The sequence below is a fragment of the Pomacea canaliculata genome, linkage group LG6, assembly GCF_003073045.1.
Source record: "Pomacea canaliculata isolate SZHN2017 linkage group LG6, ASM307304v1, whole genome shotgun sequence".
Lineage (NCBI taxonomy): Eukaryota > Metazoa > Mollusca > Gastropoda > Architaenioglossa > Ampullariidae > Pomacea > Pomacea canaliculata.
The window spans coordinates 477,688-505,412 of NC_037595.1; the positions used below are offsets into that span (position 1 = coordinate 477,688).

Here is a 27,725-nt window from a genome sequence, read left to right on the forward strand (position 1 = left end):
AAGGCAAGCTTAAAACACTGTACAAGATATAAAGGGCAGTAGGTAGTGATGTTGTATGACAGACAAGGCCATCTTAATCAGGCAATCACACAAACACACACTGTAAATATTGCTAGGAACATGAAAGAACATAGAGAGAAGAAGGTGGAGAAACTAACAGTCAGGGTAAACCAATTACAGTAGATATTTCTGAAAGAGGTTTTAAGTATGTAGCATCTCTACTGTATGGAGAGACAGAGACAGGGTATTCCAAAGGCTGGGGCCAGTGAAAGAGAATGACCTCTCCAGTTGGACTTGGGATTCCCAATTGCTTTTGGGGTTGACAGGAGTTGTCTCGGCGTACTGAAATGATGGAGAAGATGGAAGTGTCCCTAGAAACTTACAAGCGCAAGTTTGGTGTGGTGAGACATCAGCAAGGCTTGTTGTACCAGGAGTATCTTCGTGACAAAAAGGTTAGTATGCTAGCAGCTTCCTGCTACAAGCCGACCTTGATTAATACCCAGGCTATTGAGATCCATGCTGTCAACAGTGCTCATTAGGGTTGTTAACATATTTTTAAAAAGTCACTTTGATACTCTTGATAGATGGTATAGACTCACAGAGTTTAATATATTCCTGGGTGCAGTTGATTACATATAATTTGAGACATCTGGATGCCATCATTGATTAACATAAAAGTTTGGTAACCTGGACATTGGCAAAGCTAGTTGGGTATGTTCAAAGATGGGTGACATATATAAGCTAGCTGCTTAGTTGTACACCACTATTTAGTTATTAGAGGCTTGGACCTTGTGTGCGTGTGTTTTAGACCTGGGAAGAGGACACAGAGAAGCTGAAGCAACAGGTGAAGGAATTGGAGGGAAAAATGGAGGAAGACCTTGTGAAGGTCAAAGAGTTTGATGTAAGTAGATATTTTGATGGAGTAGGAGAAGGGGGATGTTATAAATATTGTCATGGAGGTTTAGCAGGCATGGACGTAAATATTGTGATGAATAAGTAACTGTCATGTAAGTATGTATTGTGATGGGGGTATCTGTCTTGTGAGTATATATTATGATGAAGGGTTAGTGCTCACACAATACAACTTTATTAATCCACAAGGGCTATTCCAGATAGTGCTCATACTAGCAATATATATATAGAGAGAGATAACTACATACATGTTGAAATAATTCTTCTCTAACACACTCTACATATACATACACATACACACATTCCCAGCAACAGTAGAGACAGTAGGTGACCTTAGGCCACCTCAGGCTAGTACAAGATCACAGAGTGTAGAGTTGATCAAGTATGTGAGTAAACATTGTATTGAAATGAGCTATAATGAAAGTAAATTTGACCAAGGGCATCATATGTGAGCAAATATTGTGAATGGTATATTGATATCTGTCATGTAATAAGAAATATTACCTAGAGTCTTTTACTTTATATAAACATGATGTCCTTCCTAGACGTGATGCACTGTGTTCTAGAAATACACATGTTCTGCATGAATAACAAACTGATGCACACGCACACGTGTGTATATATATATACTTGATCATGTACACACACACTCATGTACACATATATATATGCACATGTAAGCACTCATAAACTATATATATGTACACACACACACTCATGCACATACATGTACATGCACACACTTGTATGCATATATACATATGCAAACATATATACACATGTACACACACACACATATATATACTCACACACTCATGTGCTCAGTATACACTCACTAGCACACGCAATCATTCACTCAGTACACACGCATGCAGACCTCTAAGATTCTTGAAATGTTATGCAATATTATAGCATTCACAAAATGCTATACTACAGTATACAGTAGATGGTTATTCAAAGTGTTATGCTACATTTTACTGTTCTTACAATGTGATGCTATGTTATTGTGTTCCTAGAATGTTGTGCTATTTTGTTGTGTTCTGTGTGCACAGCACTTGGTTGACATACTGTCCAAGGATGATGTAGAGGTTCGACGTCGCTTGTCTGAGATGACACGACGCATGACAGTCCTACGTGTCAATGAGAAGGCTTTGGTGCGACGGCATGCCATCTTGGAGGAAGTGGGAGAGAACCTTCGAAAGGTAAGTTTTACAGATTGTTGTGAAATGTATCTCTCATGTAGCATGTTAAAAATACTACTTGGGTACCATCCTGGTGTTGAGTTAAGTGCCAAGGAGCCAGAGTGGTGTTCTTTTGTTGATTTTATTGCTAACAGGTAAATAGCTAATGAGCATGGTGCTGTTTGATGCTCATTGTTTTTGTGTTTCTGAAAATACATTGATTAGTCAAGTAAAATATCTTTAAATGTATTTCAGGAAGTCAGCCATCTAAGGAAAGAAATGAATGTAATGGAGTGTGCCATTTCAGAACGCATGGGATACCTGCAGCGTTACAAGGTCAGCACTGCCTGCCTTTCTGGTATATCCTCTCAAACACAAAATGATAGGACAGTGTCCACTCATGAAGCTCCGCTTCTTGTTTGTTTTTAACACTTTAGCTGAAAGTATTAGAACACAATTTTTGTTTACATTATATTTTGTGTGGTGCTGCGAATACCACTGAGCACTTTCAAGTTGCCATGTGTTATGCATACGTATATGCATCCATTCACCTGCAAATGTGCATCTACTGCATGTGTGCATGCATATGCATATATCTATGTTTAGGAAATGATAAGAACATCGCATTTATTTGTCTAAAGAAGCTCCTCTCATGATGTACATGGTCAGGAGTAAGAAATAAGTTAATAAGTTCTGGGTTTAAATTATGATATAACACATGATGAGTTCAAAAACAAGCGAAGTAGGTGGGAAGAGGGACATGAAGGTAAGTAATGAAATGGTTTTTAGCATTATGAGGTCAAAAAGGGAGTAGGTAACGATGAATGTTGGCACTTGGAGATAAAGCAGGTTACATAACAGTGATTTGATGACATGAAAGTGAGTTATCACAGTGCAGCTGGTAGAGAGCATGTAATAATTTGACTGAGTGGTTTCAAAACCAGTGAGTGAATAGTGGAGAATAGTATTGAATAGTAGAGAGCACCATGTGCAATATTTTTGAGTGATTTCAGAATAGATAAATGTGTTATAGCAATATGACTATTTAACTGATAATAATTTTAAAAAATCTATAATTATAGCAAGTCCAATGACTGTGTGATTTGCTCTTTTGTCAAGGATATGTCAGCATTCAAGATTGCAGCTTTGCAGAAAGCTCTGGAAGATTCAGTTCCATCATCAGACCTTGATAAGATCAGTAAAGAGTATCATCAACTGACGGAAAAGTATCGTGACCTTCTAGACAAGGGTAACACTCTGGTGTCCAAGGCGGAGGCCATCACAGGACTAGAGGTCAGATTTCAGAAGGCACAGTTCTTCTTTCATATTATCTCGATAGTGTGTCTACAAGTATTTTTTTGGATCTGCCTAAAAATATGCATAGTGTTTGCTGATTTTTCAGTTAAGAATATAGTAGTTGTGTGTGGTTTACCATTCTCACTACTGCATTTCAGGAAAGGAAGGGGGGCTGAGATTTGGGCAATTACCATCTTAATCCATGTATTCAAAACAAATTTTATATGCAAAGAAGGAGGAAAGAGTTTCTACTTATCTTATATTGTGTGTTTGCACTTTGTTTGAGCAGGGTAAACATGCATTTATACATTGTGTTAAAGCAGAGTGAATATGTTTATACATTGTGTGTTGTAGTGTGTATTTGACCAGAATGAACGTGAACAGCTAATTGCAAAGAATGGTAAGCTTGACTGAAAAGAGCTTCTATACATTGTGTTTGTGTGGGCCTAGACATTGTGTTTGTGTCAATACTTTGTGTTTGTGTATGTCTGTACATGTGTGCTATATCTGAACAGAGTGAAGTAAAACAGTTGACAGTAGAGAATGAAGAGCTCAAGGCTACAATGAAACTTGACAAGGAACGCCTGCATGCACTTGAGGCAGCTATGGAAGAACTGCACCGGCGAGGTGAGATTTGCCTGGTCACTAGTCTTTCAGTCATGTGTCACTCCCTGAGTGTGCTGCTTTGCTGCCCTCCTGTTCTTGATGAGAAATAGGATTTTTATTGTAAATTCTCTTTTTTGAAATATCGAATTATCATAAGGCCTCCCTGACCTCACCACTGATAATTAGGTGAAGTGTCAGTAAAAAAAAACCCAAAACCCAAAAACCCTGCTGTATTTGACATCTTCCTGTTCCCTTCTTAAGAGATATAAATCTGTTCAAATATGATTCACTTACTTAAATGATTGGACTTTCGTCATTGTGTACATAGTTTTGAAGCAAAGATTGTTGAATATGACGGTTATGTGGGCAGCTGGGACCTGATAGTTGTGAAGGGGTCAGACATATTTATCCTCCACAGGCTCACAGAGTTAAATGAAATCTTTTGTCTTAAAGGACCTGAAATAGTTCAGTTTAGCCTGTGCAAATTAAACTCATCTTGAGATAATGCTGCTCACTTTCATGGTCTAACAGGTGTGACCGATGGTGCAGAGCTGCACATCACAGATGGTGACATCATCTCCATCTCCAGGAAACTGACCATGCTTGAGATGAAAGAACTCAATGAAAGGCAGCGAGCTGAACATGCTGTGCGCATGTATGAACAACAGCTTCATTTGCTAGGGGATCTGGAGAGAAGGAACAAGGAACTGGAGGAGAAGTTTGCTGAGGTATTTACACCATACACATTTATTTAATTCATTTATTTCTCAGCTGGTACCAGCTGTCACCAAGCTATGCTGGTTCACTGGCTTTCCAGGCCTTCTGATCTCTATGGTACTTTGGTGTACTCTATGGCGCCAGTTTGTATCATTCTATCTCATGGGGGAGGTCTCTTTACCTCACTTCACTGGTTTAAGGTTTCGTGTTCCAGTGGATGTTCCCATTTGACTCGGTGGTTGGTTGGACTCCAACAGCATACATGACTTAAATCAAGTCTCCTCGTCTGACATCTAATCGTGTCATGAAATATTGCTTGCTTTTCTTTCTCAGGTGACCAGGATGAACTTGGAAATGCAGAAAACTGAGCGTGACCTGCGAGATGAACTCAGTAGTAAGCACCACATTTTGAGATCATTATTTCAGTGTTTCAAAATGGTTGTCATAGAACTACAGATTTGTCTCTCGTAGATCTTTACATGTGTCATTTTTGTCTAGGGTAAATCTTTAGGTTATGCTGTTGCTGTGTGTGTACAGGAGAGCTTTAGATATGCTGTTGTTATATGTTTTCTGCAGAATCTTATAGTTATGTTATTATGTGATCTACATATGTTATGTACTACAAAGCTTTAGACATTGATGCTGTATCTGCTACAGAGTTGTAAATGTGTAATGATGAAAGAAAATCTGTGGCTTAATAGCTGACATCATATATAGTCAGAGCTACAATGGTATCTGATTGTCTGGGAACTTTTTTTAATGTTGTTTTCTGGACAGAGTTATAGAGGTTCCTTAATGCCATGTTTTGAGTTACATTTCTTCACAATTCTAAAATTTATGTCTGACATTTAAAGTCTGCCATTTTTTTTCTTGTTTTCACAGACTCTGTTACTAAAGCAGTGAGTGATGCAGACAGAAACAGGATCCAGGAATTAGAAGAGACAGAGCTACATCTGCGTCAAGAAATCTCCAAGCTGAAGGTGATGTGCTGCAGTAGTTTGTATTATTTATTTTCAGCTGTTATTTAGCTTTCTTCAACTGCATGTTTTTTGTGATGTTTAAATTTTCTGTTAGTTGTTGCAGTTACTAAATGTGCTTGCTAAATAATCATTTTTGGATGTTTCTTTCTCCCGTTTATTATATATTTAATTTTTTTATGAAGTTTGTTTCATCTTTTGCATAACAGGTAGCATTTTTGTGTGTCTGTGTCAAATGTTTGTACAAAAACTCTGCCATTAATCATGGCTGTATGTATACAGGACATAGCAGATGTTGCCTCCACCCAGGTGCGCACAATGGAGGTCCAACAGGTGTCTCGTGAAAAGGAGAACAGATCACTGCGGCAGCAACTTCTGGATTTTCAAGTTCAGAGTGATGAGAAAACCATCATAGGTGAGATACAGCATTAGCATTATCCTGGCCACAAAAATATGGAATATTGAAATATTGAAGTTTATAGTGATGAAAATAAAAATAAGTAACAATCTTAACACAAGATAAAACAAACATCTGACTGCATCCTAACAGGCCTCATGGGCATGAAATAAACATACATTACTGACTGCATCTAAGAAATAAGATCATTAAATGTGCTTTCTTATGTCAGCTGCTGCTGTTACAAATACTGACGCTAGAAGTCTTATAATCCCTGTGGTCAGCTACTGTGTTCTGTTACAGGTCACAAGTGCTCCCAGAGTCCTTTGCATTTTTTGTCTCCAATCTTAATATGCGTCTGTAAAAAAAATCTGGGTCACTTCTGTGCTGTTTAAAGAAATGGATTGGCTACACTGTGCAGCACTGCTTAATTTATTACAAATTATGATGATGGATCTTTTGACCTGTTAGGACTAAGTTAGACTTATCAAGGGCTTAGGAATTTACTCTTCCAACATCATAGCTGTCTTGACACCTAAAATATTCATCCACATTCACAGCAAAGCAACTGCTATACAAATAGAAGTTGGACAATACTGCTCTACCAACAGAACTTAGACAATGTGGCTAAAAATGAAGATGATAGTCTGAGACTGCCTTGTAATATCAGCAGTATTAATAATCAGTCATGTCATACAGTGTATGAGCTATTGTTTCAACAATAAGATTTACAAAGCAAATGGAAAATTAAGTTCCTTTTTGTTCCCTTTCCTATAAGAATGAAAGAAAATATGAAATGAGAGATAAACTGTCTAAATTTTCATTAAAGCAGAATACGCATCCTAGCATTGCCAGCCACCCTATTTAAATTTTAAAAACCAGTTTAGTTATAGTTATAACTTTAGTTATCAAACCAGCAATAAAATCAATGTGCTAAGATAAATGCAAAAATCAAGGTAAATAGATAAGCAGCATAGCTGCTGTCTGCTCATTGAGTACAACACAAAAAGAGAATATCATACAAGCTGTGGAGCTGTGCAGGCAGAACCCTACACATCTCTTAGAGCATATACTAAACAGTCAAGACAGACCTAACACTCTACACATCTCTTAGAGTGTATGCTAAAGAGTCAAGAACGAGAAGAAGAGCTTCATCAGGTATAAACTTGCATTAAACCTCTGAACAGAAAAATTGTGGCATACTGTATATTGCTATTAACATTATGTGACACACTTTGAAAAAATGTAGCAGTAGTAATAATAAAAAAAGAGTAACAATCTAGATTGCTGAGAAGATGTATAAGAAATTAGTAGGATTTTTCTGTTGACCTTTTTTTTTTACCTGACCTCTGACCTAGGTAAACTGCATCGCACCATTGTGCAACTGCAGATCAGCGAGAGTGCTGCCATGAAACAGCTGGAGGCTTCCCGCAAGCGTGTGGCTCAGCTAGAAGCTGGAATATTGCGCCTGGAACAGAAGGTGGACAACAAAGAGCAGTCACTCTACCACAGTCGCCAGGAGTCGCAATCCAAACTTCGATACCTCAAGCGCAGTCTACAGGTCAGTGCTGCCTTCTGTGGGTTGGTACAACTGACAATCCAAGATGTGCAGGAATTACTGTACCTCTAGGGTGTATGACTCCTGTATAGCTTGTATGCATGCAAGTGCCCCTCACTAAACAGCCTCTTGAATTCCTATATATATATGTAGGCTGCATGCAGGTGCCCTTCACTAAACAGTCTCATTAACCCTGTATATATGTAGCTTGTACACAAGCAAGTGCCCCTTACTGAACAGCCTCATTAAGTCCTATATATATGTAGGTTGTATGCAAGTTCCCTTCACTAAACAGTCTTATTAATCCCTGTATATATGTAGCGTGTACACAAGCAAGTGCCCCTCACCTAACAGCCTTTTCAATCCCTGTGTGTCATTTGCAGGACCTGCGTCTGCAGTTTGCAGGTGCTGTCCCACTGTCCAAGCAGGAAAAGTTCTCAAAAAATATGCTGCAGATTCAACAGGACAAAGCACGCTTGGAGGTGCAACTCAAAGAGGTAATCACAATGCCATGAACAATCTACTCATGCATGTCTTTGAACGTAAAATGTTATCTGCGTTAAAGGCGTGTTTTGTAATGCAGTTTGGTATGAAGCAGCCAGGGTCTTAATGCATTGTCTCTCCACACTGACATGCTGATGGGCTGAATTCTTTTTGGTAGATAGCTGACAAAGATCCTACTAGGTGTGTAAACTTGAAATTTTTACAGTAAATTTTATTGTTATGAGACTAAATAGATGACATGACCATAAAAAATAATAGGCTATGTTTGCTCCTTAAGCATTGAAAACTGACTCCCTCATGATGAGCTAGCAGGTGCCGGATATGTGATTCTTACCATTGCTTCACTAGAAAATTGTTTCACAGGTCAGGTGAGCAATAATTCCCAGACAGTTGTAAAGGGAATTGTAAAGGCAAAGCCAGTGCAGCTCTCAACCGAACCAAACAGCAGGAAAGGGGGTCTAAACGTCATGTCATCTAAAAATCTACAGTAACAGTTTAATTTCTGCTTTGACCTTACAGCTGACCTGACCATGAGAAAATAGCTATCAGGAGGAGGGAAGCAAAACAGCCCACCTGGATATCAAGTTGTAGCAAGTTGCAACAGGATTTTTTTTTAAAAAAACACAGAAAGGTCACTTAAAACTTTTTAGAGGTAGAGGTGACAGACATATTGTCTGATAATGCCACAATGCAATGGAAGACAAGATTAGATATCATTGTGAAATGGGCACCAAAATCAGGTCTTGGAGTTTTGTCCAGACTCAGGCCAGGTTCCAGGTCATAAAGAGGATCATTTTCTGATGGGATGACCAGAGAAAGAAGTCTGCTAGACAAGAAGGAATAATTGGTTCAGTTGATGGGTAGTGCTCACTTGCAAAAGCCGGCCGAGAATGTAACAAGACAAGGTCTGGTCAGGAACCCACAAGGGAGGCCCAGGGTTGGGAGACCCAGACAGACATGGAGGAGATCGGTCAACAGCGAGGTGGAGGCAGCTGGCAGGACATGGTCCCAACTGTCCACTGGGGGTGATTAGGAACAAGAAGCTCATTGCACCATGTGAAGAAAACTTTGTGACAGGTGGTGCTGATGGCATCGCCAAGAAAGCTTCAAGTGACTCAGCTTCCCCAGGGAAGGGTGTAAGACCCAAATCCAGAGACACCAGGGTTGTTTGAGCAAAGGAATAAGAACTGGTAGGCCCATAGTACCTCAAGGGACATCCACCAGATCTGTCATCCAGCCACAGTGAGACTGACAGAAATAGTCTGTTTCATTTTATGAAAAGCTGCTGGCTTTCTCTTTTTTTTACACAGTGGCAGCTGACTGGTATTTCTCCACGAAAGTCTGAGTGGCATAAAACAAATTATAGTGAAAAAGGCCAGTGAGCTAGGACAGATGACCTAATAATCAGGTGAACATCACTTTAACCTACAGAAAACTGCTGCATTGCTTTTGCTGTCGCCTGTTGCCCATATATTGCCTTTTATGTCTGAGGGCACTAATGCAGTGAGGATTGGCTGTCCTGGGTTCAGATCTGTTCTTGGTTACACTGTTCTTTCTCTGTATGTGGCATCTGCTTACAGGGCTGACTGCTTTGCCGTGATATAGCCTTAGTTGTTGGCTCGGTGTTAAACTCCAATAGCTCCCCCATTTATATCTGAGGGTTGTTGCTCACCTGACCAGTGACATGCCTGCATGCCAGGCATTTGCTAGCTCACTGGCAGGATTATTATCATGTTTGTGATCTCCTATGGTCTCATCACCCGGCTAGGTAAAAGATGAAATATATATGCATGTCTGTGTGTATGTATGTTTATGTGTTCTAGTTAGTTCTGTTGTAATCACATTGGGCTTTCTATTTACTGGGAGGTACAGTAGTGGTAGCTGATTTGCTAGAAAATGTCAGGGTTGGTAAAAATGGTGTCATTCATCATATCCCAGATAAATGCATAACCAAGAAATGATGAAGGTGAGTGGTAAGAGATGGATGCTCCTGTACCCAGAGTTAAGGTGATGATGATGCCAATGATTATATATTGTCACCAAGAGTAAAATAGAACTATTCCGTCACCCTTATCACCTTTTATCAAGTGATGGTTACAAACAGGTTCAGCTGCATCGTCAAGAAAATGAGGACAAAGTGGCAGAGTTGTCCCTGCAGCAGGAAGGTCTCCAGGACCTCATCAGCACACTCAAAGATGGCCGTGGAGCAGTTAAAGTCATGGAGTGGCATTCCAAGATGGATGCCTTGCGGCTTGAAGAGCTCCGTCAGCGACGCAACAACACCAAGCTCCATCAGCAGGTGAGCTGTGGCCCTTGTAGTCACCACTGGTCAGCATTTAGTTCTGGAATGACAAAAGGAGAGCTGCGAGCACTTGTAAAGTGACAACCAGTCAAAACTTAGTTTGGCAGTGACAACAAGAAAGCTGTGAGCCCTGTAGCGACAACCAGAGAATATTTGGTCACGTAGTGATAACAGTTACCCCCAGTATCTAGCTGATCTTCTTAGGTCTTATAGTGATGAAGTAACAGGAATCAGTTTGATGTCCCCTTTCTTGTGACTCAGTAATTTCATCTTTCTGGCAGCTGTATTCTTTTCCAGTGCTTGTTGCTGATTTGGCTGGAATCGCTACCAGAATTCACCTCTTCTATACACAGAATAAAGCATAAAAATAAGAGCATCCAGGATGTGATAAAGCCACACAATTACCAAGGCCACCAGAATTATTACATTAAAATACTTGGATACAAATATATTTTCACATCAAAAAACCATGGTTGGCTGTCACTTGAAGTAGGACATTGTCATATGCACTTATTTGAAAAGGCATTATCTATCCTTTGAAAATTGTAAATAAAGATCTAGTAAATTAATAAAGTACTTAAGCAGTTATGTTAGAAATGTAACAATTCTTCCATCTTTCACATCTGGAAGACTACATTTAATTTTGAAATGCCTTTCAACAAAAATTATCCCATTTAGATTGGCTTAGAAAATGTCATCGCAAAGTTGTGACAACTGAACCTAAATATACCCTTGACACTTTTCCCTGAATTGAAACACACATACAGTGTCCCTTGCTATATTGCGGCTCCACTGTATCTTGATTTTGTTTTAAAAATGTATCTAATTCTGTCTCACGGAGTTTTCACTATATTGTAGGCTTTTGCAGTATATAGGTATGATTTTAATTATTTTTGCCTAAAATATATAAAACAGTATTAAACATACACAAAATTTTAATTCAAAGATATTAAAAGAATATCAAGTCAAAATAAAATACAGTATATACAGGTATTTTATCAGTGGATAAATACTGTACTATGCACAATGGAAATGCTGTACAGCTTGTGCAAATTTGCCAACGTGAGATTGTACAGTGTACATGCACACTGTTGGCTGATGGAATGGAAGGTGACCAGCCACAACACTGTGTACCCATACAAAATTTTATATGTTAAAATTACTGAAGTTTAAAAATGTTGAAAGTATTTAAGAACATATGAAGTGTTTCATAAGAGTGTAGGCAAGGTTAATAAGAGAGTGGGAAAGGTTTATTTATATATATATATAAAATAACTATAATTTTGCGACTTTGCGGATTTTTACTTATTGTGGGGTGCTCTGGAATATAATCCCGCAATAGGTGAGAGATCACTGTCGTTCTTAATTGTGCAGATCAAATATCTGGAAGAGATTGTTCGTTCACATGAAGTCACCATTGCAGATCTGGAGGCTGACAATGTGCACCTTATCAAGGTATCTGTGTGCCTTTTCACAGTATGTTTTACACTTACTTGATCCATACAGTTATGGACAGTGTGTGCCTTATCGCAGAATGTGTGGTTATGTCTGTCATACTGTGTGATCTGGTCGTTGACTCATAGGTTCACGATTCTGTAATAATCTTTCAAGTCCACACAGCGTTTGTTAAACTTCCAAGGAGTTTACCCACTCAACTTATTTTTTGGATAGATTTACTTACCCTCTTTTAACCAGATATATATTACAAACAGGTGAAGAAAGGGTCTATACAAGACTACGCAACTATTAAAGGCTTCAGAAATATTCATCCTGTGCATGAGATTTTGTAGGCTTATAGCAGTTTGGATTTTGAAATAACAAAATTTTGACTGAACTGCACAAAATACTTGTTTATTGAAATGGGATGATATATGATGTAACACCAGAACTGCTGGGTCAATAGTAGAATACAGTGTGTATGGTCTGACTAGGAAAACTGCTTTAGGCTGCTTATTCATACTAGGCACCCCCAGATGCATGAGAATTTTGAGAAATCAGTCAAGTAATTTTATAAAGACAGTCATTTTCCAGTGAATCAGCACTACTGTACTTTCTACAAACTTAAAATACATTTTACAACTTTGATCTACATACATAAAACTCTGTTTACCTGACAACAGGAGTTTGAAGAACGACAGTTGCGGTGGGAACAGCGTGAAGGAGAGTTGGAGAGAAACATTAACAACTTGGAGAAACATACAGCTGAGATCACCAGTGCTGCAGCCAGAGTAGGGACTCACATCAGGCGTCTGAGTGCTTATGGTTGTCGTCTGATAAGGATTTATGGCCACAATAGTTTTGTCTTTGATTTGTGGACTGGGGTCTTCATCTGTTAGCAATCAGATTATGATAAAATGTCTACTGTTATCACTTTAAGTATTGATGTAAGAGTTGCAGCTGTTAGCAATCAAATGTATGATGATATCTACTGATGTCCCTTTAGGTATTGATGTAATACTCACAGCTGTTAGCAATCAGCAATCCTTGCACATGAAAGTAGGTATGCTTCTTGCATAAAAATTAACACAATCATGGATACAAGAACAAATTAAATGTTCCCAAGCTAGGATGAGCCACACTGCATACAGTTTTTTGAGATTCTGCAGATCTGGGTAAAGTTAAATATTGGTTATGTGTGGCTATGGGTTTATGCCTGCAACTTGTTTTCAGTTTGAGAAAGCTATCCATGAGTTCTAAGATGTCAGGTGATCTCTGCTATGAATCACATACTCCAGGTACACAGGTGTGTAGATATATATGTATGTTTGGGCAGTTTGAGCAGGCCATTGGTGGATTGCCAGATGCAAAGCTACCTGTTGCTAATCAGCTGGAGGAGGCCATTTTTACCATCAGAAACAACGTCAAGGTCATTTTGGACACACAGGCAGAGAACAAAGCCCTGAAGCAGGTTAGAATGATCTTTGCTATTTAAATCCATCTTCAGCATGGTTGTCTTTCACTGTGTTGCTCTTTGTCTTGTCTTCACTGCGATGCCTATAATTCAGCCAGAACTTATGCTAAAATTGGAACAGTGCAGAGAAGATTAGCGAGGATGGTACACAGCTTCATGAAGAGATGGGATGGGAACAATGATATTATTTATAAGTACAATATGTAGATACAGTAGACAGAGCACCACAGACATCTGAGGTGAAATTCTGAACGTGAAGAACAAAAATTGTAGCTATCATTAGTAGGGAACCAAAGCCAAAGTTATTCACTACGGACATTTATTTTGAGTTCAAAAGGTCATATGGAAAAGAATTCAGTGGGATTAACGGTAATGAAGAAATGGTCACTAATGACAGTTTACAGACATGTTTTGCTATTAAATGCTCACGCCAGTCAATCTGTGTGCGCGTATAGTGAGGTAGAGAACTTATTTGCTGTAGTCAACATATATGTATACTTATCTGTATATTGCTAGCATACGAGCATTGCCCTTGTGGATTAATAAAGTTAAAGTCATTTATGACAAGATAGTCATTTCCTAAATCCAAACTTCTCTGTTTCTTTCACAAACCATAAACCTCTAAATATTGACATTCTAACCTGCTGCTTATTTGAGCAAACAAGCAAACAAAGAAAATCAAAGGTCCCATACAAAATGAGTGAACATGGACATGATTATTGCTGTCAATAAATGATTTCTGCGGCATATTCTGATATTGAGATCTCAAGTATTATATAAACAAAGTGATTGAGATATGCAGCGTTTTGTACCAATGAAAAGTTGCCTATAAAGTTGATGTACACCACCAATGTTGTCATTGCTCAAGAAATAAATTGGTGCAAAGCAGGTCTTCATGTTACTTTCCATGTTTTCAGAAAGTACAGGAAATGGAGAAGTTATTAAAAGACTCAGAGAAAACATTAATTGAACGTGAAAAGCTTATCTCAGAGTTAAGACTTCGAATGCCTGCAACAACGGACCGTGATACCATAATAGAGCGTGCCACTGCTAAAGTCAGTGAGGCAATGTCAAGAACAGCAGAACCAGAATATGAAACACATCAGAGCTTGAAGATCGCTCAGTCTACTATCAACAGTTTACAGGTTAGTCAGTGTTGAGCTTGATGATTATTTAGCCTACTTTCAACAGCTGATAAGTTTGAAAGATGTGAAGGGCTATAGACTGCCAAGTTTACAATGAACAAATCACACATGACTAAAAATTCAGGACTGATTATTTAACAACCATCTGTGAATAGAGAGTGATCATACAGTGATCTCTGTTAGTAATGCATGAAAAGTTTCTGTGACTGCAGTGTTCATCAGCAGTTCTTTATTTGCCTTCTTTGTCTTCATAGCAACGTATACAACAGAAAGAAGAGACAATTCTCAAGTACCAGGAGCTGCTAAAGCAGGCTCGACAGGACATGCTGGACATGAACCGGCGGCATGAGGCTGAGCTGAAGACCATGCAGCATAAGATACACGCAGCCTCAGACATGCACATCGCCAAGTTCAAGCTAGCAGCTCAGGAAGCACTCAGCAAGCGCAGCACAGCACATGGCCTGACAGATAAGCAGGTGAAGTTGAGCAGTCTTCTGTTAAAAAGCAGTTGTTACAAACGTGATCTTGAAGCTTAAAAGCCAATTTCTACAGTCAAACAAGTGGAATTTGAGAGGGCTGTTTTAAAAACCAATTTATACAATTAAATAATACAAACAAAAAGGTGGAGCTAGAGAGTATTGCATAGGAACCATTTGTCAGACTTTTGGGATTGTATATTGTAGGTTTGTAAATCTGTGTATGCATTTTATCTTTGAAAAAAATGCATTTTTGGGAGCTCTTAACAAAGGAAAATTTCTGCTTATGTTGAGCAGAAGAAGTAGACAATAGAGTTGTATTTGGAAAAAATTGTAATAAACAATATATCAATGGCAAAACAAAATTACGATTATAGAGCATAATATGCAATAATTATCCTTTTCTACCTGAATTCCTCTTGACATACCACTTTTTTGGGCAAATCAGAAGGAAACTAGGTGAATGCACAGTATGTACTAGGTGTATCCAATGGACTTTCCATAAATGTTTCTTGACACAGTATTCTCTACATACTGTTAAAAGCACTGGTTTACAACAGACCAAGATGAGAGAAAACATAGGCAGCACCCTTTCCCTACATGAAAATATTAGTGTATGACAAGAATAACTGTTTACCACTCCCCTTCCAATGTTTGAGATGTGATTCTTCACAAAGTACAAGAAAATCGAGGAAATGAAAGAGAGAGCAATAAATAGAATCAGATATGGTGTGAAGAACATGGAAGGGTAAATGCTTTCCTGCCTTTGACCTGCCAGGAAGGTGCCCATAGTGATGGTCTTTAGTTATTTAGCAATGCTTCCTTTTTGTCTTCATCCGCCGTTGGCATTGATTTTGGGGGAAGCTGTTCAGTTTAGAGATATGAAGCTAAAGGCTTGTGGAGTTAATCCTATTATGGATTGATAGTTTTTTTGTGCATTTTGTTTTAAAATTATTACTTTTAGTAGGTTTAAAATGTACTCCAGCACATTCAAAGGTGCAAGTAGGTTTAAGAATGTTTACTCCACATAGGAAATGATTTATATGAACATCTCATGATCTTACAAAGTTTTAACAAGATGAGAACTTCATTTATGTATGTATGCATGTGTGTGCATGTGTTGTGGGGTTCAGCTGGAGCGACTGAATGAGCTGGAGGACTTGGTAGCAGACCAGGAAAACACTATTGCAGCACTTCAGGAGAAGCTCAGACAAAAAGAGATGGACATCATCAACCTTAAGACTCGACTGGAGCAGGCAGATAGACATCTCAAGCTGGAACACGACAGGTTGTCAGGGCTTACACCCTGCATGTAACTTTGGAAGTAGCTAGGCCTAGAGTTTGTGGAGCTCAAGGCAGTTGTGATAAGATATATTAGGTGTAGACTGCGAGAGGCCGAAACTGTAAGAAGCTACCATTTGGAGTTGAAATTCTGTTTAAAAGATTTAAAGTAATTTTTGCAGTGAGATGCACATATGCTTAACAGTACTGTTCCCAGAATTTAACTGTTGTCTAAACTTTGTATTTTTTCATATATGTGATTGTCACTTGTATTAAAAAAGTTGTCATACTTTATCAGTATCTGCATACACTGCATGCTTGTTAATCTTCAGATGGAAACAAGAGCAAGCAAATGACCTGTCCAAAAAAGATGTGGAATTAGACCAGGTGCAGCGTATAATCCATGACCAGAAAAAGGAGATTGAAGTGCTGAATGAAGAAATAGCTGCTCTGAAGGATGCCAACTTGCGGGGACCAACAACTTCCATGAAGAATCTGGTAGAAAGACTCAAGAACCAGCTGGCACTGAAAGAAAAACAGCATCAGGTGGACATTTGTTTCTGTATCACATGGGAACAGTTTGTTGGTGTTTGTGGAAATGTCTCCTGTACCACACCCTTTATCTGTTTGTAGCAATATCTGTTGGTAGAGATGTCTCCTGTACCACACCCTTTATCTGTTTGTAGCAATATCTGTTGGTAGAGATGTCTCCTGTATCACACCCTTTATCTGTTTGTAGCAATATCTGTTGGTAGAGATGTCTCCTGTACCACACCCTTTATCTGTTTGTAGCAATATCTGTTGGTTGAAATGTCTCCTGTATCACACCCTTTATCTGTTTGTAGCAATATCTGTTGGTAGAGATGTCTCCTGTACCACACCCTTTATCTGTTTGTAGCAATATCTGTTGGTAGAGATGTCTCCTGTATCACACCCTTTATCTGTTTGTAGCAATATCTGTTGGTAGAGATGTCTCCTGTACCACACCCTTTATCTGTTTGTAGCAATATCTGTTGGTTGAAATGTCTCCTGTATCACACCCTTTATCTGTTTGTAGCAATATCTGTTGGTTGAAATGTCTCCTGTATCACACCCTTTATCTGTTTGTAGCAATATCTGTTGGTTGAAATGTCTCCTGTATCACACCCTTTATCTGTTTGTAGCAATATCTGTTGGTAGAGATGTCTCCTGTACCACACCCTTTATTCACTAAGTACTATCCCTGAATTACTATTTTTAACTCCCTGGAAATACCGTCTGCCATGTAACCATCATGTAACGACTCCATCTTACACTGTTTGTATGTACCTCATCTTATGTTGTTCAGTTTGTCTCTGCATATCTCACTGTCCACTGTTATCTTGCACCTCATCTTTATGGTGTTCAGTGTGACTATATACGTATCTCACTGTCTGTCTACTGGCTGTTATCTTGAACCTCATCTTTATCGTGTTCAGTGTGTCTGTAATACCTCCCTGTCCACTGGCTGTTATCTTTCATTTATCATTAATGGTCTGCTCAGAGAGTGCGATTTGTCTTGGTCATGATGCTGCACATTATAAGTTCACATAATTATCATCATCATCTTTCTGTCGGTAACAGTGTCTGCTGTATCACATCCTATATCTGTCTATAGCAATATCTCCTGTACCACACCTTTTATCTGTTTGTAGCAGTAGTGCCAAAGCTTAAAGAGGTAAATTTTTAGTGAGGGCTTAAATGCTGCCTCTGAGTCTGAATAATGAATGTGGTATGGAAGAGTTCCACTACTTAGAAGCATGAAGGAGAGTATAAGCTGTCTGTATGACTTTGTACTTGGAATGGACTCAAACTTGGAATGGACAGAATGTGAGAGTCAGATAAGGAGTGAGGGTTTCTAGCAAGAGTGTAGACAGACAAGATATCAGAGAAAAAGACAAAGGAAGAACCAAATAAGGAATCCTTAGCAGGGAGTTGAGTTCTTATAGTAAGTTCTTGTTTTAATTGGTAGCCAGTGGAGATTGATTGATTGATTCCAGGACCTTGTCTCCAGAAGAGTTTTTGTTTTTAGGTTTTTTAGAAGTGTTGTGAGAATGAGGTTCTTTAGAACTGTTGTGAGTGTAAAGTTATATGATTGCTGTCTGTAGAATAGAGTGTAAAGTGTATTGTCCATCTCTAGGCACTGAGCAAAGCTCTGACAGACCTGCGAGCAGACATGGTGACACAGGCACAGAAGAGTGTCATGGCACAGGCAGAAGAGGTGCAGCAAGAGAGAAACATACAGCGGCTGATAGACACCCACACCAAGGATTTCAGAGTAAGGCTGCATGTGTAGAAACATACAGCGGCTGATAGATACCCACACCTAGGATATCAGAGTAGGGTTGCACGTGAAGAAACAGCAGCTGATAGATACCCACACAGACCATCTCAGAATAAGGCTGCACATGTAGAGTTTTTTAGCTTTCAACACAAAGTGTTTGTTATTCTTTTGAGAGAGAAAGTGTGTGTTTGTGGATGTCTGTAATCATATGTCCATAAATGTACAAATAGGACCAGGCAGAGGACCTACAGTCCCAGCTTGAACACACCAAACGTGAATTGAAGAAGCACAAAGAAAGCGAGAGTCTGCTGCAGACAGAACTGGAAGATGTCAAAGAGGAACTGGGTATGTGGTTGCATTGCAGTCTCAGCAGGAAATGTAACTCAGGTCATTTAGTGTCTCTTTGCATTTTATCCTGCATTCTGCTGAGAAGTGTGACTTTAGGTCACTGAGTATCTCTATAATTTCTGCACTTAGTTCTGGTGAAAAATATTACATTTCTTGAAATTATGCAGTTTTCACACGCTGAAGACACAGCAAATATAAAGGCTATTCCTGAACAGAGAAGGAAACAGAATATAATTTAAGACACAATTAATGTGTCTCAGACAGGAACATTTAACACCTAAACAGAGGAACTAGCAAAATGAGTGTAATAAAAGCATGTTTGTTTTTGTCAGCACTTTATGGTAAGCATGTTTATCAGTGTTTGTTTCCGAGCTATAGCAAGTACATGATAGTTGACTTATTTTCTGTGAGACAGGTCGAAAAGACAGAGCTAACAGCAAGCTTCGCAACAGCAAGACGCAGCTAGAAAAGGAAGTGGACGAATTGGAGAAGAAAGTGGAGAGATTGAGTGCCAACCGAACTCAGGTGGGTGTTATTTTGAACAGTGAGGATTATGTGAATTAGACTTTTTTCTTCGTACTGTACCAGATGACGTGACTATGTGGAGATCACCCTCTAGCTACCTCAAATCCAGCTGTCCAAACCTGTTTCGGTCCAACAACCACAGAACAGTAGGACATGAATTCAGTTCAGCCCCTCTCCATCCCCACCTGTCACCCTAGTGAGCCCTCAACTTGTTTTTCGCCTGGGCCGAGTCTGGAACCCACTGTGCGGAGGAGGGAGGGAGCTAGCTGTACTGTCATCTGGTAAGTACTGAAAGAAAGAAATTTTACCACCAAAAATGGTATTTCTTCTTCGTACTGTACCAGATATGACTTTGTGGAGACTAACAGGTGGAGTGGGTGGTAACCCACCCTGGCAGCAAACCTAGTGACATGCTAGGTGAAACAACAAATTAACATGCCCCAAATCCACCCGGGCTGTAGGCTATGAAGCCGCCTTAACTGCACTAATGAAAGCTGCCTTTGGGTTGGCCAAATAGGCCATCACACCTGCCCCATGCTGTGCTGCTGAGCCACTGTCAATCCTTCTCCCAGCGTCAGAAGGGGCGCCAGGTCCCGCAGGTAGAACCTGGGGAAAGTCATAACACGCCTTCCTATCACCTGAATGCTACTTTCAGGGCTACCTTCCCTTCTAAGCTAGTGACACCCACACTACTTCATATGCTCTAGCAGCATGACAGGCATTACATTAACAGCCTCAATGGCTGCCCAGGTCCAACCAATAGCTTTGAAAAACTCAAAACTCGAGCCGGAAGGCTATCTCCATTTTAAAAAATAGGTATTCCATGTTAAATGAACTTTCCTACTCACATCTCATTTTTCCCCTTCTTCATCTTCGCACTTCACCTATGCACTTGTTTGCCATGGTATCATCCATTTGTTGTTTGTGTTTCTTCACTGTATGTTAAACTGAGTTTTTGTTGGTGTTTTTGGGTTGGTTTTTTTAAACTGTACAGTTGTAAATGCGTTTGACAAAATCAGCTGTTATTAGTGATATTACTGTGAGAAGGGATGTCACGGAAGTAACTGAAGGGATTAAGTTCAGAATTATGGAGATTTCACTACAAAATGAATTAGTGCAGAATTATTCAGATTGTTCTACTATTATTCTATTGTTCTAAGAATGAGTTTTTTGTACAGAAAACTGGTGACTTTGAGCGGATGCAGGAGCTGGAAGAAATGCGACGGCGTAATCGCTATCTTGAGGAAGAATTAAAGAAAAGACAAACAGCAGAGAAACCATATGAGCAAAAAGAAGATAAGGCCAAGGTATGAGCCTAAATATTAACTTTAGTGACCTTCAGGATGGCTGCTAGAAACTTCTTGTGTTCCTGGTGGCCATCAGGATGCTTCAGACTTTGATGTCTTGTGTTACCCTTCTCTCTGCTGCATATTTCGAGAGCTCGAATAAAAAATTGCACGGGGTAAAACAGAATTCAAAGTATACTGAAAGGGGTCCTAATAATAATTCTTCAGTAATTTATGCAGCATGCCAAAGAAGTGGCGTATGAAATATTGTCAGAGGCATGTGTTAGTTTCAGAAGATACTATGACCATGGAAACTGATGACTGGTATCTTGTTGTGTCTATACTGGTGCAGCTGGAAGAGGCTTTGCGATGGGAAGAAGGTAAGAAGTGGCAGCGCACGATTGACAAGATGAAGAGCAAAATCAAAGAGAAAGATGACGAGATTGAGAAACTCAGTCACAGTCTTGAGCGTATGAAGGTCACACTAGAAAGGTAAGTGAATGTTTAGTAGATATCAGCTTTGATCCAGTGCTTCTAAATATATTGTGTGTGTGCATGTATATGCCCTAATGTCAAGGTGGTTTTAGCTCTATATACTGTCATTCCTACATTGTATGCTGACCGTGGCTGTCTCTGCTCTGAACTTGTGCTGCTAGTCTGCGGTTTTGTGATTTCTTATGAGCACAAAGAAGGTGGAAAAGTCTTAACTCTGCAAGCTCAAGTCAAAAAACAGAAAAGCACAAATATTGGAGAAGATTGAAGCAATCAGGATAGGGTTACGGTTAAAGAAGATTGAAATAATGAAAAGATTGGGTAGGACAGTAAAAAATAAAAATCAAAGATATGACCTTTACCCTCTGATCTGGATTTTAAAGATAACATGGGAACAGATTCAAAAACACTCTCAAGGCAACACCAGTGCTGGTAGACTGTCACTTGAATTGAGCAAGGCAAGACATTGTGCTGAATAACCTAAAGTAATTGATGTTAATATTTTTTTTTTATTAAGCTGATAGCTTTGATAGATATGTGGATGTTGACAAATCTGTAAAATAATTTAGGGAAAAAAGAGTAGGCCTGATCATGAGAACAAAGGGAGAATGAATCCTATCCCAGACCTTTCCGAAATAGCAGGGCTATAACTCCCATTACCAGGATATTTATTATCAGAACGACATTCCGAAAAGGTTCAATGGTACATTACACGGTAAGGTATACAGTATTGTATCACACGTGCATCCCTTGCGAAGAGAAACCTTTATTAAGGTATGCATCTCATATTAAGATGAGCATAATATATATTACATAATAGATAAATAATCATTTCTTTATTAAGTACTAAACGTATCTGTATCTATCCATTGCCTGGTTGCAACTGATGAGTAGCTAGGATAACAAATAGTAAGGATTAAGAGTTTCACGAATCTGCAGAGGAAGACAAGCTGGCAGACTAATCCATTGGGTAAAAAAGGGAAAGAAAGAGTTAGAAGATGGACTTATAGTATTATGTGTATTATTGTTAGCAAAAATACTCATGGAAGAGATATGTTTGAGTGCACATTTACAGGATTTGATGGTGGGTGGCTATAGGGGAGAGAGTTCCACTGTTTTACTGTGCAATAAGTAAAACTTCTGTGACCCTATCTTGTTGTTTTGATGACAGAGGTAGCATATGGTCATCAGATGAAAAGCATAGTTGTCTGGCTGGCTGTCATAATAGACAGACAGCTGTAACTTGTCTATCATAATAGACAGACTGACAGACAGACAGACAGCTGTAACTTGTCTATCATAATAGACAGACAGCTGTAACTTGTCTATAATAATAGGCAGACTGACAGACAGACAGCTGTAACTTGTCTATAATAATAGGCAGACTGACAGACAGACAGCTGTAACTTGTCTATCATAATAGGCAGACTGACAATTATCTATCAAGGGTCATGTCTGCAGTGATAATGATATTGCCCACCTGCACATACCTGGTGGACTGATGAGATATCATTGGTTTCTTCAGTTTTACAGCTCAATATTACAAATACCTCTAACATTAAAGAGCACAATGGTTCATGAAGTATGCATGCATTATGGAATAGCCCGCTGCATTGAATAAGCATCTAACATTTTATGCACCTATGAATAACCAGTAAGTAATACAGCTGACAATACTGCTTGTAGCCAACATCAACACTTACATATATCTGGATGTCAAAACCCTTGTTTCTATATATATAGCTCACAAACGTTTATGCCAAGATATTTTTGGCGCTCAGCCAATGAATGATAAAGTTGGAGGTAGGTCGTGTTGACAAGGTGAAGGCCGTATCTATGAATGCCAGTTCGGCCGTGTGTCTGTAGCTACATGCCCTGTGTGTGCCACTTCTGTAGTGCTTGTTGTGTAGTGTGAGCACAGTCGACTTGGCAAAGCTCTTGTGTGTGCGACCGAAGACTTTTTTTGAAATAAGAAGAGAGCTACCAGGTACTGCTCTGTGTGTGTTTAGCAGATATGTGAATCCATGAATATCTCCACACTTGTATGAGACAGAGAGTTTGATTTGAGAGCTATTTGTTGACATAGCTGTCATGAGCTGCAAGTGTAACTATAGATGGAAGATGAGAGAGGCTGTAAGCATGAGTGTGTTGTGAACTCAGATATGGACAAAGTGCGGTGACCTTTACTTTACCAACAGCTATCAACAAAGTGATCATCTTCATCTTAAACAGCAGCTGTGAACTTGGATAGGGACACAGAGTAGAGATCTTTAACAGAGCTCATTCAACATGATAGGTTTGTGTGTCTTGATTGACACTGTGACAAAAGTTTGGCTCCTAAAATGGGTCACATTGTAAAATTAATTTTAATGTTCTTAGAGGTTTTGTTTTTGTTTGGTGTATTTGTTGAAAGTATATGGCAGGAAGTATCCATAAATGTAGTTGAAAAGATAACTGCTCACGGTTCTTATGTGTATAAAGGGTTGAATTTTAGTGAAATTTAACAGTCATCATGATTAGACAAAGTCTTTCATTTTCAAGAAAAAAGTATATATTGCTGTCAGTCTGTTCGTATTTCTGAGATTCTTAGCAGATATTTAATAAAATTAGCATTTGGACAACCATTTGTTACACACCACTTCCATCGTCTACTAGGCAAAAGTGATTATCTCTGTGATCAATGTTTCCATGATTTCAGGACAAAGTACCTGACCCCTATCAGGATAAATTCAGATTGCAGGAATATGTTGACAAATACATTTTGTGTGAAAATTGTAGAACTTTGTTAGGTGACAAGTTTCTGTGCACCCTAAATGTTCAAAACTTTGTAATGTGAATAGAATACATGTCAAAAGTGATCCACCCTTAACTTGCCTTTTTTACTTCTTTGGGGAGGTTACCCAATTCACGCATTGAAACACACAACACATGTAAACACCAACATACAGAAGGCCAGTATTAGCATTTGTATCTCGTGAAACCTTTTATTCATCCGTTAACGTAGTTTCAGGTTCAACAAGCAAAAATCAAGATGTAAGCAATCTCAGTCTGACTGTATGCCAGAGGCGAACTTTTGTCACAGTGTCTTATATAATTGCATCCATGCACTGACATAGTCACCCACACTTTTTATGTAGTATCAGGTGGATGTCATTTTCTCTGGTGCAATAGTAGATTCCAGAACACCTTTGGATAAAGGAAAAATTAATCCCCTAATCTTTTAGTCATCAGGGAGTGAGGTGACATTTTTAATTTATAGAGGACGTGCAGCTGTATTCAGTACTTCATGCCCCACAAGTGTGCTTTATTTAGAGGGAGACCTACTTTTGTAGCAAATAATTTCTGTTTCAAAGGGGCATTTCCAGAGTGCTTGTTTTTTCATTTGTCTGGAACAAGTATTTCCATGTCTTACAACACAATTGACTGTGGTCTGCTGCATTCAGAAATACACGGGAGAGAGATGCCTTAGAAGCCAAATCGAAGTCTGTCATCACCAAAGCTACAGCTGCAACTCTAGGGGCTGTTCCTCGACATCTGGACCATGACAAAGAGGATTTGAGGCAGCTCAACTTCAAGCTGCAAGAGGAGGTGAGCTGAGACTAGATGTTATGATATGAAGCAACCTTATTTTTTATCCCAAAAGGCATTTAGTAAGCAGCTCTATAAGGAAGCAGCCAAGAACCATACAGCTCTATATCAACAATCAACAATACCATTGCCTATCCATACCCCCATATAATCACAGTTTAGACCCATACAATCATATCCACATAGAACCATTTCAGACCCAGACAGTGACACCAGATCCACATAAAATCATTTTAGACCCTCAAACAGTCACACCCCATACCTGACTTCCCATACAATCATAATTCAGACCCACACATGCTCACACCAGACTCCCCGTACAGTCACAGTTCAGACCCACATATTCACACCAGACCCTCTATACAACCATGCTGTGATCCACACAGCCACACCTTTGCATATAACTGTTTTGGAGGAATGTTCAGCATCTTTCAGTCACTTTTTGTATAGCTGTAGTCAGTGTCTTTGAGTTTCTCAGTTTGTAACTGTTTGTGATATATTGTCACAGTGTCTTTGCCCTGTTTATTAGAATAATAATAATAGCAATTCTGTTGCACATTTTCCTTCCAGCATCAAGCTCAATGCACTTTGACGAACAATCAGTTTAATATTATCGCTGTCATACACACGTATGTATTACACAGCACAATGAAGAGGAAATCAGGGCAATATTTTTTGATTGGAAAAAGGACATGACACTGGTGAGAGAGAAAGGGAGAGGCAAGTGGTGTAGCATAAAGATAATTGAAGAACTCTATGTAATGGTTGGTAAACCCGGAACTTTCTCTCTGTGCCATTTAATACTGGAACCAGGCACAAGATCTGCTGCTGCTGATAGCATTCACAGTGCAATTGAAGAAGGGGGAATTACAGACAAGATGATGGCAGCTGGAGCTGACAGCACAGCTGTGAACACTGGGCACCGCAGTGGGGCAATACATCTGTTAGAGCTTCACACTGGTTGCCTTCGTTCATTTCTCTTTACACTTGAACGAGCTTCCATTCTGCCAGCTCTGCAAAGCACTCATTGGTCCAGCTGAAGGACCCAAACTGTGGAAAGGACCATTTGGAAATGCATTGGCTCATTGTGCATCATTGCCACTTTCTGCTGAAGGATTTCGACTCATTGCCAATGGTTCCTGAAATTCCAGAAATCAAAGGGAGTCAAAGAGAGTGAACTTCAGTAATGACCAAGCCTACCTCTATGTACCTTACTGTCTACTGTTTGTTATCTTTCAGTTATCATTATTGGTCAGCGCAGAGAGTGCCATCTATCTCACCTCTCAGATGAAGAACTCCAGCAGCTTTTCACTCAGCCCTTCATCAGTCAGATACCTTGCCACTCTCAGGTAGTCCAAAGCTTGTGACAAGTGAGTGAGTCATCACAATCAGTCTAGGGGATGGATGCAAGGGATGGCTACATTCGAGCTGTCATCAAGTCAAGAGACTTATGCCATCATGTTACACTCAGCAAGAATTTTGTTTACCCCATGACTAGAAATAAAAACTAAGGCCTGTACTTTTTATAATTATTGTCTGACATTGCAAGTGTTATCACAAACTGATCTTTTCTTGGTGTTGTTAAAAAATAGGGAACATTTAGTTTAAAAACATGATTTCTGCATTTTTGGGGCCCAAAAAAGGGAGGTGTTCTGCTCATTACAGATTTCTTTGCTTTACATTTGTGAACTCATCATAGCTTGTTGTACAAAACCCCAAATGTGCCTGTTGATCCATTACAATTCATTGGATGATGCTACACCCTAGTAAGCAGAGCCATGTATGTGGCTCATCATACTAAGAGGGTTAAGAGTAGTTAGAGGAACCTCAGTTTAGTCTGCATTCAGTTGTGATTGGTTTGTTTTCATCCATGCATTCAGACTTCACACTATTCTCTGTGGTAACAAGCTACAGCATCTCAGAAAAAGGACCAGACATGTTGAATAACAGGATCCAGGCGGTGAATATCAGGATCCAGTGAATAATGGGATCCAGACAGCAAATAACAGGATTCACACACCATGAATAACAGGATCCAGACAGTGAATAGCAGGATCCAGTGGCTGTTTATGCTGTCAGAATCACAGTTCAATCCTCATGATACTGAAGTTAAAAGCTTTGCCATTTAAGGGGTCAATATTTATCTGAGTTGCCTCAGTGTTCAGTAAACGTCAAGATGATGTAAAGAATATGTCTTCTGCAGTGTAGTTTTCTGTGATAGCAGTGTCCTGCTGTTTCTTGAGCAGATCCAAGAACTGAAGCGTCAAGCTATGTTGAACCAAGATGCAGCATTTAAGGAGGTACAACTTCGCAACACCCACCTCCGTCAGCAGCTTGAGCAGCTGGAGAAGGCCTTAGCATCACGACCAAAGGTTTGTCATCATGTTTACTCTTATAAAAATTATACACAAACCTGAAATGGTCTTCATTATAGTTTATAGAAATAATACAGAGACCCAAAATAGTCATTATACAGTGTCCATAGACTCAGAAGTCTTTATTATACAAATTAGCATAGATTCAGAGTAGTCTTCATGACACAAACAAGGTATTTGGTGGATATTAAGTACCTACATTTACCTAAAATAAACACAACAATTTGTTTAAATGCACAGATAGGGTACATATGATATAAAGTATATTATCATCATGCATGTTTGTACGCAAACTAGATGTATATGAATAGGTTCCAGTTAGAGGTGTCAGTGTAATGCTGTGTGCAGGAGGGAGGTGTTGATGTCAGAGAGTATCAACGACTATTTGAGAAAAATCAGGAACTGCAGCGGGAGGTGCTGCGATTGTCAGAGGAGAACATGGAACTTCGCTTTGAGGCTGAAGCAGCCCGCAAGGACATTCCTCGTCTTAAGGTTTGCATCACATTCAACTCTGCAATTACTTTCAGATGAGATTTTTATCAGCAG

The 27,725-nt window shown here is 39.2% G+C and overlaps 1 protein-coding gene across 2 annotated transcripts in view; it reads left to right on the plus strand.

The window, feature by feature from the left end:
* LOC112567048 (centrosomal protein of 290 kDa-like) overlaps positions 1 to 27,725 on the plus strand; it is a 56,022-nt gene that overhangs the window by 17,224 nt on the left and 11,073 nt on the right. For both annotated transcript variants that reach the window (XM_025243539.1, XM_025243540.1), the window contains 28 exons: positions 327 to 452; positions 809 to 901; positions 1,965 to 2,114; positions 2,349 to 2,429; positions 3,213 to 3,386; positions 3,905 to 4,016; positions 4,527 to 4,723; positions 5,046 to 5,106; positions 5,595 to 5,692; positions 5,972 to 6,104; positions 7,445 to 7,647; positions 8,028 to 8,141; positions 10,253 to 10,447; positions 11,825 to 11,905; positions 12,571 to 12,678; positions 13,224 to 13,358; positions 14,279 to 14,506; positions 14,761 to 14,982; positions 16,116 to 16,270; positions 16,596 to 16,809; positions 18,422 to 18,559; positions 18,796 to 18,910; positions 19,329 to 19,438; positions 20,617 to 20,745; positions 21,077 to 21,216; positions 24,660 to 24,804; positions 27,051 to 27,176; positions 27,528 to 27,671. In XM_025243539.1, the coding sequence (XP_025099324.1) occupies positions 327 to 452; positions 809 to 901; positions 1,965 to 2,114; positions 2,349 to 2,429; positions 3,213 to 3,386; positions 3,905 to 4,016; positions 4,527 to 4,723; positions 5,046 to 5,106; positions 5,595 to 5,692; positions 5,972 to 6,104; positions 7,445 to 7,647; positions 8,028 to 8,141; positions 10,253 to 10,447; positions 11,825 to 11,905; positions 12,571 to 12,678; positions 13,224 to 13,358; positions 14,279 to 14,506; positions 14,761 to 14,982; positions 16,116 to 16,270; positions 16,596 to 16,809; positions 18,422 to 18,559; positions 18,796 to 18,910; positions 19,329 to 19,438; positions 20,617 to 20,745; positions 21,077 to 21,216; positions 24,660 to 24,804; positions 27,051 to 27,176; positions 27,528 to 27,671 (3,927 nt within the window). The remainder of the gene's footprint in view (positions 1 to 326; positions 453 to 808; positions 902 to 1,964; positions 2,115 to 2,348; positions 2,430 to 3,212; positions 3,387 to 3,904; positions 4,017 to 4,526; positions 4,724 to 5,045; positions 5,107 to 5,594; positions 5,693 to 5,971; positions 6,105 to 7,444; positions 7,648 to 8,027; positions 8,142 to 10,252; positions 10,448 to 11,824; positions 11,906 to 12,570; positions 12,679 to 13,223; positions 13,359 to 14,278; positions 14,507 to 14,760; positions 14,983 to 16,115; positions 16,271 to 16,595; positions 16,810 to 18,421; positions 18,560 to 18,795; positions 18,911 to 19,328; positions 19,439 to 20,616; positions 20,746 to 21,076; positions 21,217 to 24,659; positions 24,805 to 27,050; positions 27,177 to 27,527; positions 27,672 to 27,725) is intronic.